The 22,547-nt window shown below is 45.8% G+C and overlaps 1 protein-coding gene across 3 annotated transcripts; it reads left to right on the top strand.

Annotated features, from left to right (window-relative positions):
* POMT1 (protein O-mannosyltransferase 1) lies at positions 1–22,544 on the top strand. 3 transcript variants are annotated; one of them, XM_038744553.1, is made up of 21 exons: positions 1–18; positions 3,432–3,520; positions 4,337–4,484; positions 6,918–7,024; positions 7,767–7,817; positions 9,026–9,172; positions 12,478–12,589; positions 13,408–13,473; positions 13,562–13,655; positions 13,956–14,111; positions 14,881–15,011; positions 15,695–15,790; positions 15,867–15,959; positions 17,014–17,110; positions 18,814–18,906; positions 19,200–19,320; positions 19,749–19,846; positions 20,267–20,380; positions 20,915–21,041; positions 21,506–21,683; positions 21,850–22,544. In XM_038744553.1, the coding sequence occupies exons 3-21, from the start codon at positions 4,363–4,365 to the stop codon at positions 22,022–22,024; spliced, it is 2,178 nt and encodes a 725-aa protein (XP_038600481.1). In that variant the 5' UTR covers positions 1–18; positions 3,432–3,520; positions 4,337–4,362; the 3' UTR covers positions 22,025–22,544. The 3 variants fall into 3 exon arrangements, with proteins under 3 accessions (XP_038600481.1, XP_038600480.1, XP_038600479.1); XM_038744552.1 differs by lacking the exon at positions 1–18 and adding an exon at positions 520–537; XM_038744551.1 differs by lacking the exon at positions 1–18 and adding an exon at positions 2,884–2,915.
* Positions 22,545–22,547: the final 3 nt, after the last annotated feature.

Here is a 22,547-nt window from a genome sequence, read left to right as displayed (position 1 = left end):
AACAGTGCTTTGCACATAGTAGGCGCTTAACAAATACCGACATTATTATTACAGCGCTCTGCACACAGTAAGCGCTCAGTAAACACGACTGACAATGAAGGAACAGTAAGCGCTCAATAAATATTTATTTTATTTGTACATATTTATTCTATTTATTTTATTTTGTTAATAGGTTTTGTTTCGTTAGGCCAGCGCTCTGCACGCAGTAAGCGCTCAATAAATACGATTGAATGAATGAATGAAATACGATTGAATGAATGTTGGGGAGGAGCCTCCTTCGGTGCGCATGCGCGCCGAGGGAGGAGTCCCTTTCGGTGCGCATGCGCGTCGAGAGAGGCATCTTCTTCGGTGCGCATGCGCGCCGGCGGCAGTGTTGGGAGGGGCCTCAGGCCGAGCCTGGAGAGCCCAGAGCAGGCGCGGCTAATCGAGCGAAGGAAACGTCAATGGCGGCGGAGGGGGGGGGGCGGTGCGTGCGTGCGCGTGCGTGGCCTTGCGTGCGCGTGCCCGTGTGCGCGCGTGCGCGGCGGGAGGCCTAGGGTGAGCGAGCCGCAGGTGGTGGTGGTGGTATTTGTTCATTCATTCATTCATTCATTCATTCAATCAATCGTATTTATTGAGCGCTTCCTGTGTGCAGAGCACTGTAATAATAATAATAATAATAATGATGGCATTTATTAAGCGCTTACTATGTGCAAAGCACTGTTCTAAGCGCTGGGGGGAGGTTACAAGGTGATCAGGTTGTCCCCTGGGGGGCTCCCACTCTTCATCCCCATTTTACAGATGAGGGAAACTGAGGCCTGGAGAAGGGAAGTGACGTGCCCAAAGCACAGCGCTTACTGCGTGCGAAGCCCTGTTCTAAGCGCTGGGGAAAAAGGGGGTGGGGGGGAGAAGGGACTTGTACATATCTATTCTATTTATTTTATTGGATGAATATGTTTTGTTTTGTGGTGTGTCTCCCCCTTCTAGACTGTGAGCCCGCTGTTGGGTAGGGACCGTCTGTAGATGTTGCCGACTTGGACTTCCCAAGCGCTTAGTACAGTGCTCTGCACATAGTAAGCGCTCAATAAATACGATTGATTGATTGGGGGGGAGAGGGGATAGGGAAGGGGTGGAGGGATGGGGGAAGAGGGATTCATTCATTCAATCGCACGGAGAGGCAGCGTGGCTCTGGGGAAAGAGCCCGGGCTTTGGAGTCATTCATTCAATAATAATAATAATGGCATTTATTAAGCGCTTACTATGTGCAAAGCACTGTTCTCAGCACTGGGGAGTTTACAAGGTGATCAGGTTGTCCCATGGGGGGTTCACAGTCTTAATCCCCATTTTACAGCTGAGGGAACTGAGGCCCAGAGAAGTGAAGTGTCTTGCCCAAAGTCACACGGCTGACAATTGGCAGAGCCGGGATTTGAACCCATGACCTCTGACTCCAAAGCCCGGGCTCTTTCCAGTGAGCCGCACTGCTTCTCCAGAAGCTTCTGCACTGCTTCTCCAATAAATTCAATCGTATTTATTGAGCGCTTACCGTGTGCGGAGCAGTGGACTGAGCACAGTGCTTACTGTGTGCGAAGCCCTGTTCGAAGCGCTGGGGAAAAGGGGGAGAGGGGATAGGGAAGGGGTGGAGGGATGGGGGAAGAGGGACTCATTCATTCAATCGCATGGAGAAGCAGCGTGGCTCCGTGGAAAGAGCCCGGGCTTTGGAGTTCATTCTTTCATTCATTTAATCGTATTTATTGAGCGCTTACTGTGTGCAGAGCACTGGACGAAACGCTTGGGAAGTACAAGTTGGCAACGTATAGAGAGGGTCCCCACCCAACAGCGGGCTCACAGGCTAGAAGGGGGAGACAGACAAGAAAACAAAACATAGTAATAAAATAAATGGAATAAATATGTACAAATAGAGTAATAGGTCATGAGTCAGAGGTGAGGGGTTCTAATCCCAGCGCTGCCAACTGTCAGCTGTGTGACTTTGGGCAAGTCACTTCACTTCTCTGGGCCTCAGTGACCTCATCTGGAAAATGGGGATTAAGACTGTGAGCCCCCCCACGGGACAACCTGATCACCTTGTAACCTCCCCAGCGCTTAGAACAGTGCTCTGCACATAGTAAGCGCTTAACAAATACCATCATTATTATTATTATTATTGAGCGCTTAGTGTGTAGATCACTGGACTAAGCGCTTGGGAAGTCCAAGTTGGCAACATATAGAGATGGCCCCTACCCAGCAGCGGGCTCACAGTCTAGAAAGGGGAGACAGACAACAAAACAAAACATGTGGACAGGTGTCAAGTCATCAGAATAAATAGAAAGTCAGTCATTCAATCGCATTTATTGAGCGCTTACTGTGTGCAGAGTACTGTACTAAATGCTTGGGAAGTCCAAGTTGGCAACATATAGAGACGGTCCCTACCCAGCAGCGGGCTCACAGTCTAGAAGGAGGAGACAGACAACAAAACAAAACATGTGGTCAGGTGTCATGTCATCAGAATAAATAGAAGTACAGCTAGATGCACATGGGGGGGGGAGGGGATAGGGAAGGGGTGGAGGAATGGGGAGGGGGGATAGGGAAGGGGTGGAGGGATGGGGAGGGGGATAGGAAAGGGGTGGAGGGATGGGGGAAGAGAGATGGGGAGGGGGGATAGGAAGGTGGAGGGATGGGAAGGGGGAGAGGGGATAGGGAAAGGGGGAAGGGAGATGGAGCCTGGCTCAGTGGAAAGAGCCCTGGCTTGGGAGTCAGAGGTCATGGGTTCTAATCCTGGCTCCCCCACATGTCTGCTGGGTGACCTTGAGCAATTCACTTCACTTCTCTGAGCCTCAGTGACCTCATCTGGAAAATGGGGATGAAGACTGTGAGCCCCACGGGGGACAACCTGATCACCTTGTATCCTCCCCAGCGCTTAGAACAGTGCTTTGCACATAGTAAGCTCTTAACAAATGCCATTATTATTATTATTATTATTATGGGGGGATGAGGGATGGGGATAGGGAGCGGGTGGAGGAAAGGGGAGGAGAGATGGGGAGGGGGAAGAGGGAGGGGTGAAAGGATGGGGAGAGGGAAGAGGGAGGGGCTGAAAGGATGGGGAGGGGGAAGGGATGGGGAGGGAGTGGGGAGGGAGTTGAGGGGTGGTGGAAGGATGGGAAGGAGGAGGATGGGGGTAGAGGGAGGAGGATGGGGGTGGAGGGAGGGGAGAGGGGGTGGAGGGAGGGAGAAAGGGAGGAGGGAGTGGGGAGGGGGAAGTGGAGGGGGCTTGGAAGAATGGGGAGCAGGGGGTGAGGAGGGAGAGGGAGGAGAAGTGGGGAGTAAGGGGGTGGAGGGTTGGGGAGGATGGAGGGAGAGTGAGTTAGGGTTAGCAGCGGGGGGGGGGGGGGCATCTCAGTCTGATTGCCCCATTCGTTTTATATTAAAAACCCTCCCTCCTCTACTACCTCCCCCAGGACGCAAGTGACAAAGTCGAGACGGTAATCAAACTCGCTACACCCACCAGCCGCCAACTGGGCAACCTGATGGACCCTCAAGGCCCCAGGTAAGCTGTGCCTCCCCCTCAATTCACCCCAGGTGGTAGGGGGCCGGTGGGTAATAATAATAATAATAATGGCATTTATTAAGGGCTTGCTATCTGCAAATCACTGTTCCAAGCGCTGGGGAGGTTACAAGGTGATCAGGTTGTCCCACAGCGGGCTCACAGTCTTAATCCCCATTTTACACCACACTTCGGTAAAATCCTCGGAATTTGGAGAAAGTATCTTAGGGGGAAGGTCAGAAAGCCACCATCCCTGTCACCAAGGAAGAGGTAGATTCCAGATTTCCAATGTGCGACCCATATTCTCTTTTGTGCTTTGAACACACCAGGACCATAACCGTGTTTTTGTGTGCCTAATAGGAATTCTGAATGCTGTCTGTAATATGAATTATCTTTATAAAGTAGTATTCCCAGACTCAGTGGATTTAAATTGGTGAAACTTGCCTTGGGCACCAAATGAGTTACTTCTGTGTTCGAAGGGAATGTTGGGCCTATGAATTTTGGTCTTTGAAAAATATTTTTTCTGCTATTACGGATTGCTCCCTCTTTTCCTTTCCCAGTCCCTTTTTTTCCCAAAAAAACTGTCCACCAGCCTGTCTCATTCATTGTCGTTTGCTGTGTTTTTGAATCTGAGTGAATTAAAAGTGTACCCCACATATTCTCGAACTATTTCTCCTATTTTTCCCTCTGACCACCCCCCCCCCCCCCCCCCCCCCCAATCAGTCCAGCCACACTGGGGATCCCTTCGTTTTCCCCATATTTTAAGAATCCCAATCAGCTCCTGCATGGTGACTCCAGCTTGTACCTTTCACATTCTAGCACACCAGAATCAGCTTTTCTCCAGGATGCTGGGCATTTTGAAGCGCCCAATTGTGGTGACTGTGAAGATCAACCTGAGCTTGGTAGCCCTGACAGTAATGGGGCTGGTGAGCCGCTTATGGAAACTGTCCTATCCCCGGGCTGTTGTGTAAGTTGCCTTTTTTCCTCATATCCCAGGAGTATAATGGTTCAAATAAAGCAGAAACACTCTCACTCTCAGCTTCAAGGCTGTCCATCCCCTCGCCCCCTCCTACCTCACCTCCCTTCTCTCCTTCTCCAGCCCAGCCCGCACCCTCCGCTCCTCTGCCGCTAACCTCCCCACTGGGCCTCGTTCTCACCTGTCCCGCCATCGACCCCTGGCCCACGTCCTCCCCCTGGCCTGGAATGCCCTCCTTCCGCACATCTGCCAAGCTAGCTCTTCCTCCTTTCAAAGCCCTACTGAGAGCTCACCTCCTCCAGGAGGCCTTCCCAGACTGATCCCCCTTTTTCTTCACCTCCTCCCCATCCCCCCAGCTCTACCTCCTTCCCCTCCCCACAGAACCTGTATATGTGTTTGTGCAGATTTATTACTCTATTTATTTTACTTGTACATATTTACTATTCTATTTACTTTGTTCATTCATTCAGTTGTATTTTTTGAGCACTTACTGTGTGCAGAGCACTGTACTAAGCGCTTGGGAAGTACAAGTTGGCAACATATAGCAACGTATAGCGGGCTCACAGTCTAGAAGACTGTGCATCTAACGTGCATCTAGCTTTATTTCTGTTTATTCTGATGACTTTACACCTGTCCACATGTTCTGTTTTGTTGTCCGTCTCCCCTGTCTAGACTGTGAGCCCATCATTGGGTAGGGACCATCTCTATATGTTGCCAACTTGTACTTCCCAAGCACTTAGTACAGTGCTCTGCACACAGTAAGCGCTCAATAAATACGATTGAATGAATTAAATAATCAGGGATTTTTCATTTTTAATTTAGTCTTTCAGTTGCAAAGATATGGATTTCAGATTCCTGAAAATCACGGCAATACATACCCCTTTGCCTCATTCATTCAATCATATTTATTGAGCACTTACCATGTACAGAGCACTGTACTAAGCACTTTTATATACATATAGACACATATATACAGGAATTTAGTTAAAGTCACTCATAAATTGCTGGCATGTGGCTAGTTAACAGTTCTAACATTTGGAGATGAAGTTACAGTAGAGTACAGTACAGTACTGTACTGTATATATATATATATATTATATATATATACACACACACACATCTATATAGCCACAAGAATTTTTATGTATATTCTTGTGGTTTAAAAATGAACCTATTTTGGTGCCAGGCAAAATTTGAGGATTAAATGGCAGGTGTCCACGGTGGTTGTCTATTGGCGTTGCAGTTTATTGCCTAACTTGTTTTAATGTTATTTGTTAAGCACTGGGATAGATACAAATCAATCAGGTCAGGCGTAGTCCCTGTCCTACATGGGGCTCACAGCCTATTTAGGAGAGAAAACAGGTTTCATCCCCATTTTACTGTTGAAGAAACTGAGGCACAGAGAAGTGAAGTGACTTACCCAAGGTCACACAGCAGACAAGTGGCAGAGTCAGAATTAGAACCCAGATCCTCTGAATTCCCAGCCCAGTGCTCTTTCCATTAGGCCACACTGCTTAGCCGAGATTCTTTATTAAGGAATACAAAAGGTTTGGGGTTTTTTCCTCCTAAAATGGGAAATTCTTGCTGTTGTCTATGTGAAAGGGCTTTGAAACTGATGTTGGGTCATTTACACGTACCTGCTCTCTTTTCTACTGTTTGTACACATTTCATTAAGTTAATTTTCCACCCTATATATCTTAAAGAGACTCCTTGAAAACCATGGTCCTTCCATACTTGCTGATGGATTCAGTAGTTTTAAAAGTTTGCCGAATCTGTAGCAGAATAGCCTAAACTTGGATCACCCACTGAAAACACAAATTTAAGACCCGTGCTTTTTTCTGCACAAGTTTAGATAAGTCGGTGGTAGCAGCAATTTCTTCATGTGTCTTGCGGCAGCATTCCTGCTGCATGTATAAAACTCCGGGCTTGTAACTCTAGGAGAAGGAAAATCCAGAATTTCATGGGCTGGTTAGTATCCCATTGACTAACAGTTTCCGTGTTTAGCAAACACTCATGAGTCATTGGAAGCAGCATGGCATAATGCTCTGCACACAGTAAGCGCTCAATAAATACGATTGAATGAATGAATAATGGATAGAGCACGGTCCTGGGAATCAGAAGATCATGAGTTCTAATCCCGGCTCTGCCATTTTTTCTGCTGTGCGCCCTGGGGCAAGTCACTTCACTTCTTTGTGCCTCAGTTACCTCATCCGTAACAATGGGGATTGAGACTTTTGAGCCCCTCCTGGGATAGGGACTGTGTCCAACCCGATTTGCTGGTAGCCATCCCAGCGTTTACTACAGTTCCTGGCACATAGTAAGTGCTTAACAAATACCACAATTATTATTATTTTTATTATGAGTTTCTTGCCTGCTTCTTATGCGTTTCAGTTACTCATAATAGTTTTTTAATTGGTGTTCCAGTTTTGATGAAGTATACTATGGACAGTTCATTTCGTTGTACATGAAGCGGATCTTCTTTTTGGATGGGAGTGGCCCACCGTTTGGCCATATGCTGCTGGCTTTTGGAGGTAGATCTTGGTGGTGATTTGGGGAATGTTTTGTCTAAGAAGTCTTTGCTCCTTTTTTAAGAAACTATTATTTGGTTTTGGCTTGTGATCAAATCAGATAAAAAATTCAGGAATTTAGTTCAGATCACTTATAAATTGCTGGCATCTGGCTAGTTAACAGTTCTAACATTTGGAGATGAAGTTACAATCAAAAAGCATTAACTGGATTTATGGAACACATAATGATAATAATGTTAGTATTTGTTAAGCTCTTACTATGTGCCAAGCACTGTTCTAAGCACTGGGATGGATACAAGGTAATCAGGTTGTCCCACGTGGGGTTCACAGTCTTCATGCCCATTTTTCAGATGAGGGAACTGAGGCCCAGAGAAGTGAAGTGACTTGTCTAAGGTCACCCAGCTGACAAGTGGCGGAGCCGAGATTAGAACCCATGACCTCTGGCTCCCCAGCCCGTGCTCTTTCCACTGAGCCACGCAGCTTCTCTGTGATCATTAGTCCAATAAGTTTAAGGCAGATCTTTTAAAAGTGAGGAAAATAGAATCTCATACTGTATGAACAGTAGCCATCTTCTTGTCAGACTGTAATAGAGAACCAAAAACATCCCAGAAGGATAGAAAGACAAATTGAAAGGCTGTGGTTAGCCAGAACTGTGGATTTACTCGCTGAGTTCATCTATACTTAGGAAATGTCTCTTTCCTTTTCAGCTGTTCTTCTTTATACTGAAATGCCTCTCTCGTTTTAGGTTATTTAGGAGGATTTGATGGTAACTTTGTGTGGAACAGAATTGGAGCAGGTAAGATGTATTCTTCAGATCTCATTTTCCATTTCCAAACGTTAGAACTGCACAATCATTAATGTTTGGGTTTTGGTTCTGGCAGCTGTGGGTTGATTGATTCAGTGTGAATGTTTACCCAGAGATAATAATAATAATAATGGCATTTATTAAGTGCTTACTATGTGCAAAGCACTGTTCTAAGCGCTGGGGAGGTCACAAGGTGATCAGGTTGTCCCACGGGGGGCTCACAGTCTTAATCCTCATTTTACAGATGAGGTAACTGAGGCACAGAGACGTTAAGTGACTTCCCCAAAGACACACAGCTGACAAGCGGCGGAGCCGGGATTTGAACCCATGACCTCTGACTCCAAAGCCTGTGCTCTTTCCACTGAGCCACGCTACTTCTCAGAGCAAAATTCAAAGCTCAAATTCAAAATTTACAGAGATGTGAATTTTGAGGGAGCAGAATAAGAGACACTGTTGTCCAGCAGTCTGTACTTTCCAGAAGCAGTTGGAAAGCTGGTGGAGGAGAGAGATGGATGGCTCCGGGGACACATTTTAAAAAATCATCTGTCAGTAAATATCCCCGCTACATTTTTGTTCATCGTACATTCTCTTCAGAATTGGAGCAGAAGGGGAGGGCCGAGGTTAGATAAGGGAATGGAGAGGGAAGTATAATTTTCCATAAAATAATATTTTGGTTACCTAGAAGAACAAAATATAACTATTTTAGTATGTCATCATTTTAGTGTTACAGACCAGTGACATGAACAATAATTAATGCAATTCCTTGTTCCCTGTGCGTGCACTCTGAATTTTTGTTTTAGAGTGCTGCTGACCAGTGGATGAAATAAGCTTTATATTGTCACTTAGGGTAAATGGTATGAAATAAGATGTTAAGGAAAGCTGTGTTGATGAAAGAGTTTGAAGGGTGACTAAATACAATGAGCTATCCCTTCAAAATGTTGGATGAAGTAGCCGTAGACATTTGCAACCTTAAAAAAAGGTCACACTCGAACTAAGTAGATTAACACACATCCACATTATTGCTTTGCTCTTAAAATCTGAGAAGATTCAGAGCATGGAGTCACCTGTCGCCCTGCTCAATTGCTGCTCGAAGCCAGAGGGCCGCTTATCAAGTTCTGTGAAAGCGCCAGCCCTCTGGTCCTTTTGCAAACCTCCCCCAGTGCTGTGGTCTTCATACTGGTGTGGGATTTGTTTTTCAGAGTACAGTCAGAATGTGCCAGTGTGGTCCTTGCGTTTTCTGCCGGCCTTGGCGGGGGCCCTCTGCATCCCGTTAGCCTACCAGATTGTGTTAGAGCTCCACTTTTCTCACTGTGCCGCATTTGGAGCAGCGGTGCTGATTCTGTTCGGTAAGACCTACATTTCTCATCACCCACTCTGATTGTAGAATTTGGAGCAGGCCAGCAGCTTTTGTGAATCTTCTGAGATATGGTAGTAGTGCGATAGCTTGAGCAAGGCATTCTGTTGGCAAGCCCTATTCAACCGGCCCCTCTCCTGCCCTGCAATAGTAATAATAATTATTAATTGTGGAGTTTATTAAGCACTTGCTGCCCCTAAGGGCTGATTTTGTAATCGGTCCCTGTAGTCTCCGGCCTGGAGTGGCAAATTCAGGGTGGGGAAGGATGGTGGGGTCAATCTTTTGTTGTATGGGTGGGTGGGGGGAGTGACGGGGGAAAGGCATCATATTTAAACTTTTCCATGAGTAATACAAAGGACCTGTAAATACTTTTTTTTCAGTTCTGATTTGCTCCCTACAAACTATCTGAGCACATTGCCACTTGCCACATTGCCATTGTTTCTATATGTTGCCAGCTTGTACTTCCCAAGCGCTTAGTACAGTGCTCTGCACATAGCGCTCAATAAATACGATTGATGATGACAGGGTAGGGGCCTGCGAGTCGCAAGGTTTGCTGCCATTTGTCTGCTGCATGGGGACAGGGTAGGGGCCTGGGAGTCACAAAGTTTGCTGCCATTTGGTTTTGTTCTCTGTCTCCCCCTTTTAGACTGTGAGCCCACTGTTGGGTAGGGACTGTCTCTATATGTTGCCAATTTGTACTTCCCAAGCGCTTAGTACAGTGGTCTGCACATAGTAAGCGCTCAATAAATACAATTGATGATGACAGGGTAGGGGCCTGGGAGTCACAAAGTTTGCTGCCGTTTGTCTGCTGCATGGGGACAGGGTAGGGGCCTGGGAGTCACAAGGCTTGCTGCCATTTGGTTTTGTTCTCTGTCTCCCCCTTTTAGACTGTGAACCCACTGTTGGGTAGGGACTGTCTCTATATGTTGCCAATTTGTACTTCCCAAGCGCTTAGTACAGTGCTCTGCACATAGTAAGCGCTCAGTAAATACGATTGATGATGACAGGGTAGGGGCCTGGGAGTCAGAAGGTTTGCTTCCATTTGGTTTTGTTCTCTGTCTCCCCCTTTTAGACTGTGAGCCCACTGTTGGGTAGGGACTGTCTCTATATGTTGCCAATTTGTACTTCCCAAGCGCTTAGTACAGTGCTATGCACATAGTAAGCGCTCAAATACGATTGATGATGACAGGGTAAGGCCTGGGAGTCACAAGGTTTGCTGCCATTTGGTTTTGTTCTCTGTCTCCCCCTTTTAGACTGTGAGCCCACTGTTGGGTAGGGACTGTCTCTATATGTTGCCAATTTGTACTTCCCAAGCGCTTAGTACAGTGGTCTGCACATAGTAAGCGCTCAATAAATACGATTGATGATGACAGGGTAGGGGCCTGGGAGTCACAAGGTTTGCTGCCATTTGTCTGCTGCATGGGGACAGGGTAGGGGCCTGGGAGTCACAAGGCTTGCTGCCATTTGGTTTTGTTCTCTGTCTCCCCCTTTTAGACTGTGAGCCCACTGTTGGGTAGGGACTGTCTCTATATGTTGCCAATTTGTGCTTCCCAAGTGCTTAGTACAGTGCTCTGCACATAGTAAGCGCTCAATAAATACGATTGATGATGACAGGGTAGGGGCCTGGGAGTCACAAGGTTTGCTGCCATTTATCTGCTGCATGGGGACAGGGTAGGGGCCTGGGAGTCACAGGGTTTGCTGCCATTTGGTTTTGTTCTCTGTCTCCCCCTTTTAGACTGTGAGCCCACTGTTGGGTAGGGACTGTCTCTATATGTTGCCAATTTGTACTTCCCAAGCACTTAGTACAGTGCTCTGCACATAGTAAGCGCTTAATAAATACGATTGATGATGACAGGGTAGGGGCCTGGGAGTCACAAGGTTTGCTGCCATTTGTCTGCTGCGTGGGGACAGGGTAGGGGCCTGGGAGTCACAAGGCTTGCTGCCATTTGGTTTTGTTCTCTGTCTCCCCCTTTTAGACTGTGAGCCCACTGTTGGGTAGGGACTGTCTCTATATGTTGCCAATTTGTACTTCCCAAGCGCTTAGTACAGTGCTCTGCACATAGTAAGCGCTCAATAAATACGATTGATGATGACAGGGTAGGGGCCTGGGAGTCAGAAGGTTTGCTGCCATTTGGTTTTGTTCTCTGTCTCCCCCTTTTAGACTGTGAGCCCACTGTTGGGTAGGGACTGTCTCTATATGTTGCCAATTTGTACTTCCCAAGCGCTTAGTACGGTGCTCTGCACATAGTAAGCGCTCAATAAATACGATTGATGATGATGATGGTGATGCTGTGCACACAGTAAGCGCTCAATAAATTCGATGATGATGATGAAGGCCCTAATGAGAGCTCACCTCCTCCAGGAGGACTTCCCAGACTGAGCCCCTTCCTTCCTCTCCCCCTCGTCTCCCTCTCCATCCCCCCATCTTACCTCCTTCCCTTCCCCACAGCACCTGTATATATGTCTGTGCATATTTATTACTCTATTTATTTATTTTACTTGTACATATCTATTGTATTTATTTTATTTTGTTAGTATGTGTGGTTTTGTTCTCTGTCTCCCCCTTTTAGACTGTGAGCCCACTGTTGGGTAGGGACTGTGTCTATATGTTTACAACTTGTACTTTCCAAGCGCTTAGTACAGTGCTCTGCACACAGTAAGCGCTCAATAAATACGATTGATTGATTGATTGATTGAGAGTTTACAGGGGGCGTTCGCCAGGATTCCTTCTATGAACACGACAATTTGAAAGTGAACTTGTAAAGAGCACACGAGGGTGCTTTTTAAATATTTCACCAAGAACCAGCAATAAGCTTCGTGCTCCTGGGCCGCGGTCCAGTGACAAATTCACCTCAAGTAACCCTATTGCAGAAATGCTGCCCATTTCAATGACTCTGTACCTAGAAACAAGTTCCCCTCCGCCCCCACCAAACTTGCCAGAGTAGCAGTCATTTCGTAGGCAGACTTATTATCCTAAAAGAGGTCCCACATCAGGAACTGGGAGAGTTTGTCGGGGTTGTTTCAGTTGACCACAAGTCAAGGAGAAGATGCCTACTCCAGCTTCACTTCACCTCCTGGATCAATGTCCCTGCCTCAGGGTCACCCAGTAATAGATGGAGTAATGAATTGACACATGTTTGTGAAAGAGCTTTTTTTTAACGTGTTAGGTTTATGAGCAGATGAAAGAAACTCACTTTTGCTTTCCGATGTCTCTAGGGAAAATTTTCTGAGTCATTCTTTCACATGAAACATACATCTGCCTTCATCTTGTTGTGTTTTCTTTCTCTTTCATAACAGAGAATTCTCTGGTCACTCAGTCCAGGCTGATGCTTTTGGAATCAATATTAATCTTTTTTAATCTGCTGGCTGTGTTGTCCTACTTAAAGTTTTCCAATTCCCGAAAGCACAGGTAAGGAGAATTGGTTGTCTCCATTTTTAAACACAGTAATAATAATTGCGCTGCTTAAGCACTTACTATGTGCCAAGCACTGTACTAAACACTGTGGCAGATCGTCAGACACGGTCCCCACCCCATATATGAAGAGAATGCCAGAGAAGCTGGGGAATTATAGGGTCCTTTTGTTTGGGGATTTGCTTGAGGAAATATCTCTCAAGCTCTTAGATTATATGTACATGTAAATAAGGCCTTATCCTTTAGACTACTCCCATTATCAGGTACACGCTCTAAATTGACCTTCCCATGTATATGTTTGCCCCTTCACACACAGCCTGTTACTGATTGATTCACAGAAATACTTTAACACCTTGCTTCATAGCCTATTTCTACAGTTATTTTGGCTTCCGTATAACTTCTGCCAAACTGGAGAAATATTTGCCCAGAAGAGAGGAATGCCCTGGAACTGAGGCCAAAAGCTGATGTGAATTTTTCTGTGGCACCTGGTGCTTTTTCTGCCACAGTTGTTTCAGAGAGAGTCAGGAGATCTTGGGTTCTAATCCCAGCTCGGCCACTTGTCTGCTGTGAGACCTTGGTCGAGTCACGTCACTTCTCTGCATGTCAGTTACCTCTTTGAGAAAATGGGGATTGAGACTGGGAGCCCCACATGGGACAGGGACTGTGTCCAACCTGATTTGCTTGTTTCCACATATTGCCTGGCACATAGTAAGCACTTAACAAATGCCATACATGCATGTGTACACCAATCTTGGCGTCTGTTTCAAAGATTTCGCATTTTGATTCTGTTTTGCTTTTCTGTTTTCTCCCCCAAGCTCATTTTCTTCCACCTGGTGGTTTTGGCTAATCCTGACGGGAGTTGCTTGTTCCTGTTCAGTTGGGTAAGTGTAGTTCTTTCTGGATGAGTATTTTTTTTTTGTCACCTCCTTTTTCATGCCCTGGTTTTATTTTCTCATGGTATGTTTTCAGGGTAAAGTACATGGGCCTTTTCACATACATGCTGCTGCTCACCATTGCTGCAGTCCACACTTGGCACTTGATTGGAGACCAAACCATATCAAATGTAGGTATTGAAAGGCATTAGCAGCTCATTTTGAATTAAAAGAACATTGAGTTTTCAGAAGAGGGCTCATGGTCTTCAACCCCATGAAGTATCACAGAATACCTGGGTTTCATGCACTCGAGCCTCATGTGAGCTTAGCTTGTCTGCTTTTGTTTCCCCTTCTGTACTTCTCTAATATGAAAATAGTACAAGGTAGGGGGGATGGTGGAGGTGGACTATAATTAGTGGAGGTCAGAAACTCTAACTTCTAATCTTAATGCCAGGAAGAGGTAAAACTACTTATTTTTTGTTTTCTCGCAGGTTTCTCTGTTGTGCCACTTGCTAGCTAGGGGAGTGGCTCTAGTGATTATTCCAGTAATCCTGTATCTCTCTTTCTTCTACGTTCACTTGGTGCTATTGAATCGCTCTGGACCCCATGATCAGATCATGTCTAGTGCTTTCCAAGCCAGCTTAGAGGTAAGGATGAGCGTGAAACGAGCAGCAATGCAGTGGAACTGTCAGGCTGAAGTATGACTTGTGCAAGCACTATCAATTGCGACCTGGATGGAAATAATGACTTGGTCAGAATTGGGAAATTGAATGCATGCATTTATTTCCCCACCCTTCATGAACAGACCATGTTAGTAGCCTGAAGCACAGTGCTAGTTTTGGCTCTTACATTTTCTGTTTCTGAGACGGCGCAGGTACTGTGGAAGCTTTGTGGATATCTGAATGGAGTCATGCAGAATCTGGTCACTAGACATGTTTATACCTCATTTAATGGAGCAAGCAAGATGGAGGCAAGCAGCACGGCCTACCGGATAAAGCCCGGGCCTGGAAATCGGGACCTAGATGTTTAATCCCAGCTCTGCCACCCAACTGCTGTGGGACCTTAGACAAATCACAACTTCTGTGGGCCTCAGTTACCTCATTTGTAAAATGAGGATTAAGACTGTGAGCCCCAGTGGGACAGAGACTGTATCCAACCTGTATCTACCCCAGCCCCATGTGCAGCTCCTGGCACATAGTAAGCACTTAACCAATATCATAAAAAAAAAACTTTAATCAGTTTATCAGACATTTTTACACTTTCCTACTGTCGCCCCAGGATGTTCATTGGAGTAAAATTAAGGAAATTTCACATTCCTACCCAGCAAGGTTGTGTCCATGGGTTATTTGCCAAAATACTTCTAACGCTGTTACCGATTCTATCTTACTGTCTAGGCTATTTATTTTTGTCTCTTAGGGAGGATTAGCTCGGATCACACAAGGCCAGCCGCTTGAGGTAGCCTATGGCTCCCAGATCACACTGAGAAATGTCTTAAGCAAACCTATGCCCTGTTGGCTTCATTCTCACAAAAACACCTACCCCATCAGGTGAGGAAGGTCATCTTTTCTGTCCTGAGATGCAGATAAAGTTTCATTGGGTGTTTTAGGACACGTTTCCTATTAAACTCTATCTTGTAGGGGGCTTCAGTGGGGCTAATTCAGATTCACTGACACTTTTAGCGGTCTCTTTTTGAGATGAATCGAAGGTTCACATTTTGTCAGTGAAGCTGTAAGAGCAGGTGATGGGAGGGCGTGTATGTGTATGCCCACACGTATATCTGTGTGTGTATGTATTTACACACATATATAGTTTATATATGTAGTACCATTTTGTCTAAAAATATAACCAAAGTGTGAAGAGGCTAGAGTGCTTAAAACCATTCATGCCTTTTATTCCTATCTTCAATTCTCAAACACATGTGTATATTTTTACTTATATGGGGGTACATTCAGTTATTCAGCACTTTCATCTTGATATATTTGTACTACTGTCTTCTTTGTCCTTATTCTTTTTCCTGCATTCACTATTTTAAAATCATTTTTGTTCATTCAAAAGGATCTTCAACATAGAAGATTTTTGAGGGCTGAAAGCTAATAGTCTTCCAAGGTCTTGAATAGTACTTAGCACGCAGTAGACATTCAGTAAATACCATTAACTGACTGACTGGTAGCCTGGCTATGTATTTGACCCAACCACTTCTTTCTCTCTGTTTCCACTCCTTCCCATCCAGATATGAGAATGGCCGAGGGAGCTCCCACCAGCAACAGGTGACGTGTTATCCCTTCAAAGATGTCAATAACTGGTGGATTGTGAAGGATCCTGGAACGTGAGTATAAGCAGCTTTTTCCCCCCAGTTAAGCACTCAATAAATACAACTGAATTGAATTCTCTCCCTCACCCAGGCATCAGTTAGTGGTGAATAACCCACCGCGGCCTGTACAGCATGGAGATATTGTGCAGCTGGTCCACGGAATCACGACCCGCCTCCTCAACACGTAGGTGGTTCTGTCTTCTTCTCCCTCAAGTCACTTTCTCTGCTCAGACTACGGTTCAGTGCGATTCCTGCTTATCCATTACCAGGGAGCCTCGGTCAAGAAGAGCCATATTAGGCTTGTCCGTATTAGGTATTCCATACCTAATTCCATAATTCCTAATTCCATATTAGGTATTTAGCGTTACCAGCGAGTAAGCCTGTCACCATGTAAGTGACTTCCTCTTGTACTGTCCTGAAATGTGGGGCGGGCAGTTACATTTTCAGAATGAGGTTCCCAACACAGGCAAGCCTCCCATTTCATTCTCTTGTCTGCCACCGTAGAACAGCAAGCAGGTGGCTCCATCTGACTTCCTTCACCCTTCCGCAAAGTGAGGATAACTATATTTACCAGGCAATTTGAGGTCCATGGCTAAAGACGGTGTCTGCTGCATAACCTTGGGCAAGTCACTTCACTTCTCTGTGCCTCAGTGACCTCCTCTGTAAAATGGGGATCGAGACTGGGAGCCCCACGTGGGACAGGGACTGTGTCCAACCCGATTTGCTTGTATGCACCCCAGCACGTAGTACAGTGCCTGGTATGTAATAAGCACATAACAAATGCCGTAGTAATAATAATAATATTAATAATACCTGGTTTGTGAACACCAACTGGGTTAGGACAGTCTCATGCTATATTTTAACCTACCCACTAAGTGCTGGGGCTTGCTATGTGGTTGGCTACCATAACTAGAGAAACAACATCCGGTGACACTCTTACTGATTCCATATCATCTTACCTTAGAGGTGGCAATTTTCCCATTCCACTGCACGCATATTCTAGATTCTACTTTCAATCCATTGTCCATATTTTATCCTTTGCAGATCATTAAATGAGTTGTAGAGGTTGTGCAGCATTGTGGAAGCACCTTATGTAATTCTTTCTCCTATTTAACCCAGAGTCTTTGGGTGTGTGTGTGTGTGAGATTTGTTTTTAAAGCAGATTCCCAAGAGGTGAAAGACCCCAACAAATGGTTTGTGAGGTTCCTGGTGCTACACTGTGTTTCTGGTTCTTACAGGCATGATGTTGCGGCACCTCTAAGTCCCCACTCTCAAGAAATCTCCTGTTACATTGACTACAATATCTCCATGCCAGCACAGAACCTCTGGAGAGTGGTAAGTCAGTGATGAATGATTCTATTAATAATAATGGTACTTATTAAGCACTTGCTATGCACCAAACATTGGGGTTTAATCAGGTCAAACGGAGGAAGTCCCTGACCTGGCCCAGATTTTATAGTCTAAGAGGGAGAAAAAATGAGTATTTTAGCCCCATTTCAAAAGATGAGGAAACTGAGGGACAGAGTTGTGATTTTACCCAAGGTCACACAGTAAGCAAATGGAGAAGCAACATGGAGTAGTGGCTAGAGCACGGGCCTGGGACTCAGAAAGAAGGTCATGGGTTCTAATCTCAGTTCTGCCACTTGTCAGTTGTATGATGATGATGATGGTATTTGTTAAGCACTTACAATATGCCACGCACTGTTCGAAGAACTGGGGTAGACACAAGGTAATTAGGTTGTCCCACATGGGGCTCACAGTCTTAATCCCCATTTTACAGATGAGGCAACTGAGGCACAGAGAATTTAAGTGACTTGCCGAAAGTCACACAACTGATAAGCGGCGGAGCAGGGATTAGAACCCACAACCTCCGACTCCCAAGCCCGGGCTCTTTCCACCTAGGCACGCTGCTTCCTTGGGCAAATCACTTCACTTCTCTGGGCCTCAGTTCCCTTATCTGTAAAATGGGGATTGAGACTGTAAGTCTATGTGGGACAGGGACTGTGTCCAATCCCATTTGCTTGTATCCACCCTAGCGCTTAGTACAGTGCTCGGCACATAGTAAGCGTTTAACAAATACCATTGGTCTCCCGAATCCCAGTCCTGTGCACTTTTCACTAGGGCGTGCTGCCTGTTGACTCTCAGATCAGTGGCTTTTGGGATCCTGTTATTACCTAGCGCTTAGAACAGTGCTTGGCGCATAGTAAGTATTTAACAAATACCATTATTATTATTATTACTAAGGAGGCCCTTGGTATATAATACAGCACGTGACTTGGGCTAGTGCTGGGTCCAGAATTTCGCTGCTCACTTCCCCAAAAAGAAGTGAAGCTCAGCAAAGCCTGTACCATGTCACTCTTTGAGGCTCTGCTCTGAGCTCAGGAAACACCCACAGCCCCTACACCACTCCAGTCTGGTATGCTTTGTGGAAAAACACTTACAGCACTTGGGAATAATCCTTTATTTTTTCAAGAGATTTCAGGGCTTGGGAACATAGGAACAAATTGAAATATGGGTGAGCTAAGATAAATAAAAAGGTAAAAGGAGAAAGTGAAGCCAATGCCTGGAAACAGGAGGAGCGGCAAGGAGTGTCTCTGCCGGAAATGAGCAACAACTGGCTTGTGTACCTGGTTTATCTTGTTGGCTCGTCTCTCCTCTGCTCCGTCTTTTATTCACTGTTTCAGAAATGTTCATGGTTCAAAAGCTGAACCGTGAGCTCTCCTGTGGAAACGGTCTATGAACGTTCAAGAGAAACCTCTTTTAAACTCATAACAAACCCTGAGCTGGTATGCGAGAGGTGGGCGTTCCCTACACAGGCATGTCACCAAGTACATAGGAGTAGGAGAATGTGAATGGAGGCAGGTTTAATGGTCTGTGGGCACCTTGGGGAAGCTGGATGTGTACTTGAATGAGTCTTTCCTTTATTTGTAAGCTCAGTGTTAGGCTATTTTTTTATTGAACTTAAGTTTTCACTAAGCCAGCTGTCTTGTATATGACCATTGGTCGCCACACAGTCATGAAACAGGATCTCATTCCAGGACATCTTAAACCGGGAATCAGACACAGATGTGTGGAAGACCATCTTGTCGGAGGTTCGGTTTGTCCACGTGAACACCTCAGCCATACTGAAGGTAAGAGAAGTTCTCTAGCTCAGGGGCTCCCGTCTTGGCTGGTTACAAGGTTGAGCAGCCTTCAGAAGGATAGATCAGGGGCTGAGGAGGTAAAGTTGAGGGTCCTGGAATGCCCTTGTTTTAACTGAACAGTGCCCTTTTTTAGCCTAGTCTGAATAATGTTTAATCAAGGTTCCAGTTTCCTGATTTCAGCCATTCGAATGGGTTGATAGGGAACCACTCTCTTTGGCCATGGCCTGGTTGAACCTAATGAAGGTGGTTTCCCTTAATTCAATCTTCTTTTTTCCCTACAGCTCAGTGGAGCATCTTTACCTGATTGGGGTTACCGGCAACTTGAGATAATTGGGGAAAAGCTCTCCAGGGGCTACCACCAGAGCATGGCATGGAATGTGGAGGAACACCGATATGGAAAAAGTATGGTTGTGTTTAATGAACTGTATTGTCCTTAAACAAAAACCCTTAACCTGAACTAGGACAAAGTGTCAGTCAGGGGTAAGCAGCTTCAGAGTAATTATTTTGCAGTGGAGTGAGGGGGTTTGCATTTTTTCTCCACTCCTGCCTCCATTCTTCATCGTTCTCTCCTCAGAAATACTCACCCACCCCTGCCTGCTGCCCTTCAATTCTAGAACCCTGATGCCCCAAAAGTCCTAGCTAGCTAAATTTTGTAAGCGCTTAGTGTGATTTTTGGGATGCATGTCATTGAGAGGGGACAAAAAAAATGCCAAAGCTGAGTTTCTTTGCATGTGGAGTAATAATATATGGGGCAGCTTTGGCAAGGGTTTATTTGAACAACAAGAAAATCAGAGCTTCCAAATTCGTGCCTCACTTTTAAATTTCTTCAGGCCAAGAGCAGAAGGAGAGGGAGTTGGAGTTGCACTTACCCACCCAGATTGATATCAGCCAAAACCTCAGTTTCATGGCCAGATTCACTGAACTGCAGGTAAATTAAATGTGGGATAATTGGGTGGGGGAGGGAGGTCTGGAATTGGTTAATTTCAGCAATGGTATTTATTACCCCCATTTAGGGCTTAAGCTGAAGTGTCTTTAAACCCCATTTATTGGAAGTTTATTGCCCTTTATCTCTGGATTGAGAAGAGAAGCCCCTGAGTCCTTTTTTCAAAGAAACAAAGGCAATTTTTTTATGCATCTGAAGGCAGGTTAGGTGGGGTTGAGTTAACATTCACCACAAGCAGATGTACCAGAGGAGAGATTAGAGAGGTGGAAAAGACTGCAAAATATGGCATGTGCTTAGACATCCATTTCTTAATATAATCTTCCTCCCTGGGTTACTGGAAACTAATGCCCAGGTTTCTTTCCAAACCACCTCTTTAACATGTGCAATTCTTTGGTTTTATTGCAGTGGAAAATGCTAACTTTAAAAGGTGAAAACACTGAACACAAGTACAGCTCTTCTCCCTTGGAGTGGATCACGCTGGATACAAACATTGCTTATTGGCTACATCCCACTACAAGTGTAAGTGGAAAAAGTTGTGCGGCTTTCACTGCAGATGTTTAGTTAACTAGGCAAGGGGCTTTTTATGCAATCTTAAGATCCCACCCTCCAAAAGGAAGCTCCCTCGAGGCTGTCTACATTTCTTTGAGGCCACCGCTTTTAATCTAAAAGCTTGGCCACCAGTACCCAGCTGCAGTTCCCTGCACACTAAGAACTAAAGTCAGTAGAAAAGGGGTCATTCTGAAATTCTGCTAGCTTTTGCTTTCAGAGAGCAATTTTAAAGAAACGGCCAGGTAATTCAAATATATATATAGCTCATTTCTGCTGTAGGTAGGAAATGACTTTCAAAGTGCAGAATGGGAACTTGCCGAGATGATAGAACAAAGAGATTGACATCAATTGAGCTTCTTTGCAACTGGCATTGAGAAGCTGTGTAAACCAACCTGGTCCTACTTGGCAAAGCATTAGATGAGCTGGAGAGCCAGAAGTTGTGGGGGGTGTTTGTGATTTTTACTTGAGTGAGTTGCTGAGAGCTGGGCTTCCATGTGCTTACAGGCTCAGATCCATCTCCTGGGGAATGCACTGACCTGGGCTTCAGCCAACGTGGCCACACTGACCTACATGCTTCTGTTCTTGTGGTATCTGGTCAGACGGAGGAGAAACATTTGTGACATCCCTGAAGGTTGGCAGTTACCACTTGCATGCAGATCAGACAGCCAGATATCTGAGCCCCAAGCGGAACCGGACAGGTCCTACCGTAGCTAGCAATTCATACAGTAAGGTGACCCTTCTGTGCAACAAGGGGGAGATTTAATGTGACTTTTTCGTCTTCCCCAAGGGCCTCCATTTTTCAGTTCAATTCCCACACTGGGCGGTTGCAGACTTGTTGGGCTCCTGCACTTTTAAGAGGGCATAAAGAACTCTCTAAACCCAGAAGCTCACAGGTGCATGGTAGTCTGTTCGATTTACACCAGCAGAAGTCAGACAGGGAAAGCAGAGCTGGCCGCTACAGGGACAAGGGAAGAAAAATAGAGAAGTGAAAACTTACATCATTTGATGTGCTCACAACGAAACTAAGAGGGCTAGCGAAAGCATACATCATTATGTCCGGGGTAGACTGTGAGCTTTTTTTTCCACCCCATCCAGATTCCTGGCGGCTGTGGGTGTTGGCCGGATCTGTGTGCTGGGGTGGCTGGGCTGTGAATTACCTCCCCTTCTTCATGATGGAGAAGACACTGTTCCTGTACCACTACTTGCCTGCTCTCACCTTCCAGATCATTCTGCTCCCCATCGTGTTGCAGCATGTGAGCGATCACGTCTGCAGGTACCTCCACCACCTGGCAATCCAGCAGAAGTGGGAAGAGAAAAGCAGCGGGGAAGGGCTGGAGGGAACCTGGACCGGCAGGGGCCTCTGATCCTACGGGCTTCCCGACAGCGCGTTAGAAATGTCGTCGCCTTTCACTGATGTTCACTTCCTCTTATCCCCTCAGATCCGGGCTCCAAAGGAATATGTTCAGCTCCTTGATTGTGGTGTGGTTTTCATCTGTGAACCTGGTGTATCACACGTTCAGCCCACTCACCTACGGAGAGCAGCCTCTCTCCGCAAGTGAACTCAAGGCCCTGCGATGGAAGGAAAGCTGGGACATCCTGATCCGCAAACACTGAAAAAGGCGGCGGGCTCAGATGTGGACAGATGGGTTGGGCAAGGAAGAGGTAGAGTTGGGCCGGGGTTAGGAGAATGGATGGTGAAGGTCATTGGACTTGCTCCTGTCAGAGCAGTAGGGGAGGGGAATTGGATGCAAGTGCAGGGGAACTTACCCTGAGAGCTGTAGCTGAGGAAATACTAAACTACGTCTTCTGGGTAACGGTTACTCTTTTCTCCCACTGCTGAATTGCTTCTGCCTCCAAACCTGGTGTGGAACCCAGCAGCCAGCCCCACTGGCTTTAAACTGCAGAAAATAACCTGAGGCCTAGGAGGTAAGAAGATGGAGCTCTGTAAAGCCGCTGTGCTTTGGCCCTGCTTAATGAAAGCTCAAAAATGAGGGGATTTTCACCCATTTGACGTTAAGCAACTTCATTTAATTCCTCAGGGATGGGCCAGACAATATTCCCCCATTTCCATTTTCCTAAAACTTGACTAATTTTCTTTTTTGTTAACAAAATAATGATTAAAAGGACAAATTCACTT

This window comes from Tachyglossus aculeatus, chromosome 4 (assembly GCF_015852505.1).
Source record: "Tachyglossus aculeatus isolate mTacAcu1 chromosome 4, mTacAcu1.pri, whole genome shotgun sequence".
Classification (NCBI taxonomy): domain Eukaryota; kingdom Metazoa; phylum Chordata; class Mammalia; order Monotremata; family Tachyglossidae; genus Tachyglossus; species Tachyglossus aculeatus.
Note: the sequence above shows the minus strand (reverse complement) of the source record. Positions and strands in the feature narration are given on the sequence as shown.

Coding starts and splice junctions, on each gene's coding strand:
- POMT1 (XM_038744553.1), top strand. CDS start 4,363: ATGCTGGGCATTTTGAAGCGCCCAATTGTGGTGACTGTGAAGATCAAC. Junction 7,025..7,766: donor TATGCTGCTGGCTTTTGGAG/GTAGATCTTGGT, acceptor CTCTCGTTTTAG/GTTATTTAGGAGGATTTGAT. Junction 13,656..13,955: donor GAGACCAAACCATATCAAAT/GTAGGTATTGAA, acceptor GTTTTCTCGCAG/GTTTCTCTGTTGTGCCACTT.